Below are 7,064 nucleotides of genomic sequence, written 5' to 3'. Positions count from 1 at the left end.
AGCAGGCTGAGGCGAAGAGATCTAGATTTTAAACTGCGCATGCACGGGATGAATAGCGCAATGTTGGGTGACTTCAAAACAGAGGATTGACTGAGCATGCTCGATGACCAAAAGGGAGACACAGGCCTTGTTCACAGTTCCGAATTTCTGCAGATTTTGCATGTATTTTTTAAGCCAAAACCAAGAACAGAACCTAAACAGAAGAAATATATAAAGGAAGGTCTTATAGGTCTGCTCTCCTGGATTTAATGCTGGTTTTGGCTTGAAAAATGCATGCAAATCTGCACTGTGTGAACAAGGTCATAGATGGACGGACAATGCAGGCGGCACTAATAAAGCTAGGTGGCACCATCCTTTAAATCACAGATAGATATCGTTGTAACATCATTGTTTTAAGGCCTGCTTCGCAAGTCTGTGTGCGTTTGTGAGATATGGGCCGTTTGTCGACCTTATTTTCCAGACCAAACACTGTTCAGGAAGCCGGGCTCCTAGCATCATAGTTATCGATGATGCTAGGAGTCCCTGCCTCCCCACGGGAATACTGTCCCGTACTGAAAACTTGATTACAGTATGGGAGAGTAATCCCGCGGGGAGGCAGGGGACGGCTAACGTCATAAATAACTGTGATGCTAGTAGCATGCCTCCCTGAACTGTGTTCGGTCCGGGAAAAACTGGTGACATATGTTCCGTATATCACGGACCGAACACATCCGTCTGAATGAGGCCAAAGGAGTGGAGTGGGGCTTCATATACTGATCGCAATATATATATATATATATATATATATATATATATATATATATACATTGCTAACTAAAATAGAGAGAGAATTGACGTAAAAGACTTCTCACACGAGTTTCCCACATTAATAGAGGAGATAGTTTACTTCAGCTTTTTACATTTATTAGGTGATAAATGAACAACTTCATAGCATATCTAATAATGGGCCTAGAGGTTTTTGCTTGGAGAGACTATTTCAGCAAAGCACGAAATCTCCACAGCACATAAATAAAAAGTCTCGGTGATACAGAAAATAACTGACAGTATATTTAAAAGTAAAATTGCCTTGATACAAAGACAGACTCTAAGAAAGCCTTCTTGTGTCTGGAGGACGAATAGTGGGAGTCATTTATCATAGTCTGCCAAACTGGGGCAAATATAATGCACTGAAATGATATAAAAAAAATCATTATTGATTTCAATGTCAGGATTTCTACTGATTGATTTAAGGCAGCTCTGTGACCCAGTTACGTAGCTGGAAAGCTTGTGTTGGAAGGTGTGTGTAAGATGACTATAGTATCTGAGAGGCTTCACTGGGGGCATATGCATCAATAGACGTACACAAGATGTTGATGCAAATGGAGTTGGTTGTTACTGCAGATTTACCTACACATAACTCGGAGCAATGGTGGAAACTTTCTCCCTTTCTACACTGATGAATGAATTTAATGACGCACTGGTACGAATGATCCTCGCTTGCCATTTATGCACACTACCTATGTCCACCTTCACAACCAAATTATTTTATTTTTTTATTGTCTAACGTGTCTATTATGACAAATAAAGCAACTTTGTAATAGGTCTTGATTAAAAATGTTGTATTGTTTTGTTTCTAGAGCTCCTATATAGACCTATTAGGGCATGGCCCCACGTGGCGGTTTTCTTCCGCAACTGTCCGCATCAATGCCGCACAGAATCTGCGTTGCAGATTCTGTTGCGGATCTGCTCAAAATGTGCAGTAAATTGATGCGGACTAGCCACTGCGTATTGCGGTAAAAGTGCTTCCCTTCTCTCTATCAGTGCAGGATAGAGAGAAGGGACAGCACTTTCCCTAGTGAAAGTAAAAGACTTTCATACTTACCGGCCGTTGTCTTGGTGACGCGTCCCTCTTTCGGCATCCAGCCCGACCTCCCTGGATGATGCGGCAGTCCATGTGACCGCTGCAGCATGTGATTGGCCTGTGATTGGCTGCAGCCGTCACTTAGACTGAAACGTCATCCTGGGAAGCCGGACTGGAGAAAGAAGCAGGGAGTTCTCGGTAAGTATGAACTTCTATTTTTTTTAAAGGTTGATGTATATTGGGATCGGTAGTCACGGTCCAGGGTGCTGAAACAGTTACTGCCGATCGCTTAATTCTTTCAGCACCCTGGACAGTGACTATTTACTGACGTCGCCTAGCAACGCTCCCGTAATTACGGGTGCGTTGAACATAGTCACCCGTAATTACGGGAGCCCCATTGACTTCCTCAGTCTGGCTGTAGACCTAGAAATACATAGGTCCAGCCAGAATGTAGAAATGTCATGTTAAAAAAGCAATACGCATTCGCAGCACACATAACATGTACATGACATCTCCGGACTTCATTGCGGAATTTAGAATCTCCATTGAAGTCAATGGAGAACTTCCGCAATGAGTCCGCAACCAGTCCGCCACTGGTCCGCAACATCCATTGTATGCTGCGGACACCAAATTCCGCACCGCAGCCTATGCTCCGCAGCGGAATTTTCCGCCTCGTCTAAACGTAGCCTACTAAAAAGAAGTGGAAGGCAATGGAGAAACGGGTCCGCTGCGGATTAACGCTGCGGAGTGTCCGCAGCGGAATTCCAGAGCAATTCCGCCACGTGGGGCTTTGCCCTTAGTCTCCATGGTAACAGACAGCAAACAAACCGTAGTCTGATCCTGCAGTAATACTCCACCTGTCCCCTACTTCTTGCTAACCTACCAAATGTATGTAGGGGACAGGTGGGAGTATGACTGCAGGATCAGACAGGGTATCTTTGCTGTCTGTTACCATGGAGATGCATAGGTCTATATAGGAGTTGTAGAAACAAAATGACAGGATATTTTTAATCAAGAGCTATTGCAAAGTTGCTTTATTTGTCATATTAGATATTGCGGCAAAAAAAATGGATTGGATGAGAAGGAGGACATTGCCTTTAACCGGGTTGTATGAGCTTCAGATGCATCACCACATAACTAATTTAGCTGTGTAGCTTTAACCTAACAGTATGAACACACACGGCGTATTCAGGGCGGATAGGCTGCGTCAAGCTGTGCAGCGTATCCGCCCTGAACACCGCAGGGAATGCCATCCAAAATCCTGCACCACACTGTGATACGTTTTATCAGGCGTAATTTCCGCTGCGTAAATTATCGCACATACTTTTCCCCTCCCTCCTCTGATGACCACCCCGGCCTCTCTAGATGACGGTGCCTGTGATTGGCTGCAGCGGTCACATGTTACATTTTAATAACGCTGGTGTTTTTAGAAGCGTTAACGGCCTAAATGTGAATTTTGTATCACAATTTGTGCATCTAAGAAAAAATATGAAGCAAATTTACCCCAAAATCGAATAATGCACAAAGATAACAAGGAACTGCGTGATTTAGCCCTGAGCTAAGGCACAGCATGAGAGCCATTTTCACCACATCCCCTCACATAATTTTTACATGGGAAACAAATAAAGAAAAAAAACAACAGAAAATGCCTGTAACTTAGCAACACGTCTATAATAAGTCTAGCAGCACAAACACTAGGGGAGATTTATCAAAAGTGGGGTAGTTGCCCACAGCATCCAATCAGATTACTTATTTCATTTTTAAAAGACCCTCTGTAAAATGAAAGCTTAAACCTGATTGGTTGCTCAGGGCAACTACTCCACTTGTCCATTGCACTAGTTTTGATAAACCTTTATTATACACACACTAGTACAATAGGTCCAGCAGTTGTCTATAGCAACCAACCAAACTCCAGTTTTAGCTTCTCAGGTTAGAAAACAATAAATGTGATTATATTGGTTGCACTAGTATATTTTATACATCAGAGTCCTTCAGAGCTATCTGACCAGAATAGATCTGCGGCCTAGTCCAGAACGCATGTAGCCGTCTGAATCACGAACACTAGGTGGCGCTGTACAAGATCTGTGTGCACCGGACTAGATAGGCGGCCTAGTCGTGAACACATACATCCGTCTCGACAGGCGAACACTAGATGGCGCTGTATAGATCGCAGTGCCTGATTACGGGATGCGGATGAGTCAAGGTCATGTGACCGCACCAGGGACTCTCGGAGTGCTCCTCGGGTGACTGTAGTGGCTGAGAGGAGCTGCGGGCAGGACGGACTCACCTGACAAGAAAACCCGGGGTTCTGCCTAGGCCTTAAGCTATGGCTCACTCTGGTAATCTCAACCCCGTGGTAAGACCCGTTGTTTTGTATAAAACGGGCTAAGGAAAAAAAAAAAATGGCGGTTTTATGCCTGAGTGTGGTAATGATGGAGGCCGGATGTGACGGTTGTAGTTACTGCTACTATTACTCATATCTTAATTTTCTGCATTGTCGTGATTCTTTAATCACTGTAATAATGGTAGTGAATGGAGAATAAGTTGAGGGCCACACGGCGACTTCAGTCGCAATTCAAAATCACAAGTAAAGATGGTGAATGTGGTCGCCTTACGACACGCGGATTATTGTAGCTGCGATCGCAAAAGATCCCAAGCAGGTCGCAGATGGCAAGTGGCACGTGACTGCCTACTTAATATAAGTTGCGTGCGACTCATTTGCGGCATGTCAACGATATTTATCTTTGGATGCGCAAAGCCCAAATCAGATGAGTCGCACCCAAATCGCACCCTAAAATAGTCACACCGCAGCAAACACATGGATTTTTTGCCATTGTCGCGGTCACGTGTAACTCGACCTCATTCACAATCATTACTTGCGAGATCATGTCGTGTGACCAAAGTTGCCGTGTAGGCCTACCCTATAATGGATATTCTACTCCTTGCCGCAGCGCAGAATACGTGAATACGTACACAATACGGCCGCGGCAGAAGCTTGACGACGTGATACAATGTGACCTCGGGTACGGTACGTACTGCGAACGATAAAATGTATACCACTCTAAACTGTTTATGTCAACGGCAATCCAGTAGAATATCCCTGGGGATTGACACTTCCCAACGTATACGCAGATAGGAAATAAAAATAAAGTCCAAAAGATGCGGCTTTTTCCTGTGGTCCTACACGGGCTATTAACAATCTTCTCACAAGTCCCAGTGGAATCGGGAGGGGCGAAAATACCAGAGTCGGGCTGACCGTATTTGGCGTGCCGCGCTTTTAAAATTTTATATGCCTGAAATTTATTTTCGTTTGCGAGTATGGAAATAAATTGTATGGAGTGATAATATACCCAAAGGTGTTGCGCTATACTTTGTTTCTTAAATCTATAGAAGTATTGAATCCGCAACCTGTGAAGACTACATGCAGAGGCCCGTGTGAGAAGATCGTTAATAGCCCGTGTGGACCCGCAGGTCTCAGGAAAAAGCCGCACCTTTTGCACGTTATTTCCTATCTGCATATGCGTTGGGGAAAGTATTAGTCCCCAGGGATATTCTACTGGATTGTCGTTCGCATAAACCATTAAGTGATATGTATTTTCTTGGGGGGAGTTGGATTTAACCCCTTTTTGTATACCTGCTCCGGTCTGTGAATTTAAGGTGTGAGCAATAAGGAATCAAAAAAGGGTTCCGTACATACAGATCTAGAGGCTGTGGATGATATCATCATATAGACCAGCTCTACTCACGTTTGGATTGTGTATGTACGACCGTGCCCTGATCGCCACTATTAGGAGTAAGATAACGTCTGAATACAGAGCCTCCCTACCACCCTAAGGGTATGTTCACAACGTAAATGCCCGAAAAACGGCCGATAAATCGGAAACAGAACGCCTCCAAACATCTGCCCGATAATTTCAATGGGAAAAACGGCATTCTGTTCCCATGGGCCGTTTTTTTTTTTTTACGTGTCCATTTGGAAAAACGGCCAAGTAAAAAAACGGCCACGAAAAAGAAGTGCAAGTCACTTCTTGGGACGTTTTTGGAGCTGTTTTTCATAGACTCTATTGAAAACCGCTCCAAAAACGGCCGTGAAAATCGCGAGTGGCTTAAAAAAACGTCTGAAAATCAGGAGCTGTTTTCCCTTTAAAACCGCTCCATATTTTCAGACGTTTTTGGGTTTGTGTGTGAACATACCCTTAGGGTTAGTTCATACATAGCAAAAATACGACAACAGATTTTTTTGCATAATACAGTAGCAGCAAAGTGGATAAAATTTGAACATCCACACGTATATGATAAGCGGAAAAAGCGGTCAGAAATTGACCTGCGGTGCGTTTTTTTTAATCCACAGCCTTTCAATTGTATTTGCATAATCGATTCGTATTTGGTGCAGAATTTCCCCCATTGAATTCAATGGGGAGGTAAAACCCACACCAAATAGCGGATGTTGCGTTTCTTTGCGGTGGAAAAGCTGCGATTCCGCCGCAAAAATCGTAATTAATAAAAAAAAAAAAATGTATTGCCCAGAATTAATCCCAAGAGGCAGAACTGAAGATGGAGGCGTCGCCATGGCTACGGAAGTTGAAACTTTTTTAATTTTACGTGCTGTTTTTCGTCCGGAATTCCCTGCGGCGACCAGGGTGGATACACTGTCCTTTTGTGCAGCGTATCCACCCTTTGTGAACATAGCCTAGTAGCGAATGTCGGAGAAACCTCAGCTCGCTGCTGTTTAACCCCTTTATCCCCAATCAATGGTGATTTAGATACACAAGGACACACCTTTGACTCTACACAGTCTGACACTGTCAGACTGCATGGTAACGCCTAATTGCTAATTTCTACATACGTTTCCAGGAGGAATAACAGAGGAACGACACACTGCAGAGTTCTAAAAAGATGCACAGAATTGATCTTTTATAGGGAATGCAAATATTTACTGAAGTAGACCTGTCAGGAGAGGTGACATGTCTGCTTTAACATCGTAATGCAGAATATGTACATGATGGTGATCATTGCTCCTGCTGCAATGTCTGGGATTGGAAGAACCTCCAATCCCACCCATTTAACCCCTTAAATGCTGCGCTCAATAGCGACCGCGGCATCTAAGTGGCTTGATAGATTTCAGTAAAATTAAATACAAATATATGGTATTGCTAGGGTTTCACGCTGCATCGAAACTTCGATACTGTTTCTATACTGTGCACACATTTAAATACCGTTATTT

General features: G+C 43.6%; 1 protein-coding gene across 2 annotated transcripts in view; it reads left to right on the top strand.

Annotated features, from left to right (window-relative positions):
* Positions 1-3,930: 3,930 nt before the first annotated feature.
* GTF2A1L (general transcription factor IIA subunit 1 like) overlaps positions 3,931-7,064 on the top strand; it is a 65,506-nt gene continuing 62,372 nt past the window's right edge. Inside the window, exon 1 of one of the 2 annotated variants that reach the window (XM_075863193.1) lies at positions 3,931-4,196. In XM_075863193.1, coding sequence (XP_075719308.1) covers positions 4,167-4,196 — 30 coding nt within the window. In that variant the 5' untranslated portion in view covers positions 3,931-4,166. The remainder of the gene's footprint in view (positions 4,197-7,064) is intronic. The other variant, XM_075863192.1, reaches the window with a different exon arrangement.

This window comes from Rhinoderma darwinii, chromosome 4 (genome assembly GCF_050947455.1).
Source record: "Rhinoderma darwinii isolate aRhiDar2 chromosome 4, aRhiDar2.hap1, whole genome shotgun sequence".
Taxonomy (NCBI): Eukaryota; Metazoa; Chordata; class Amphibia; order Anura; family Rhinodermatidae; genus Rhinoderma; species Rhinoderma darwinii.
Note: the sequence above shows the minus strand (reverse complement) of the source record. Positions and strands in the feature narration are given on the sequence as shown.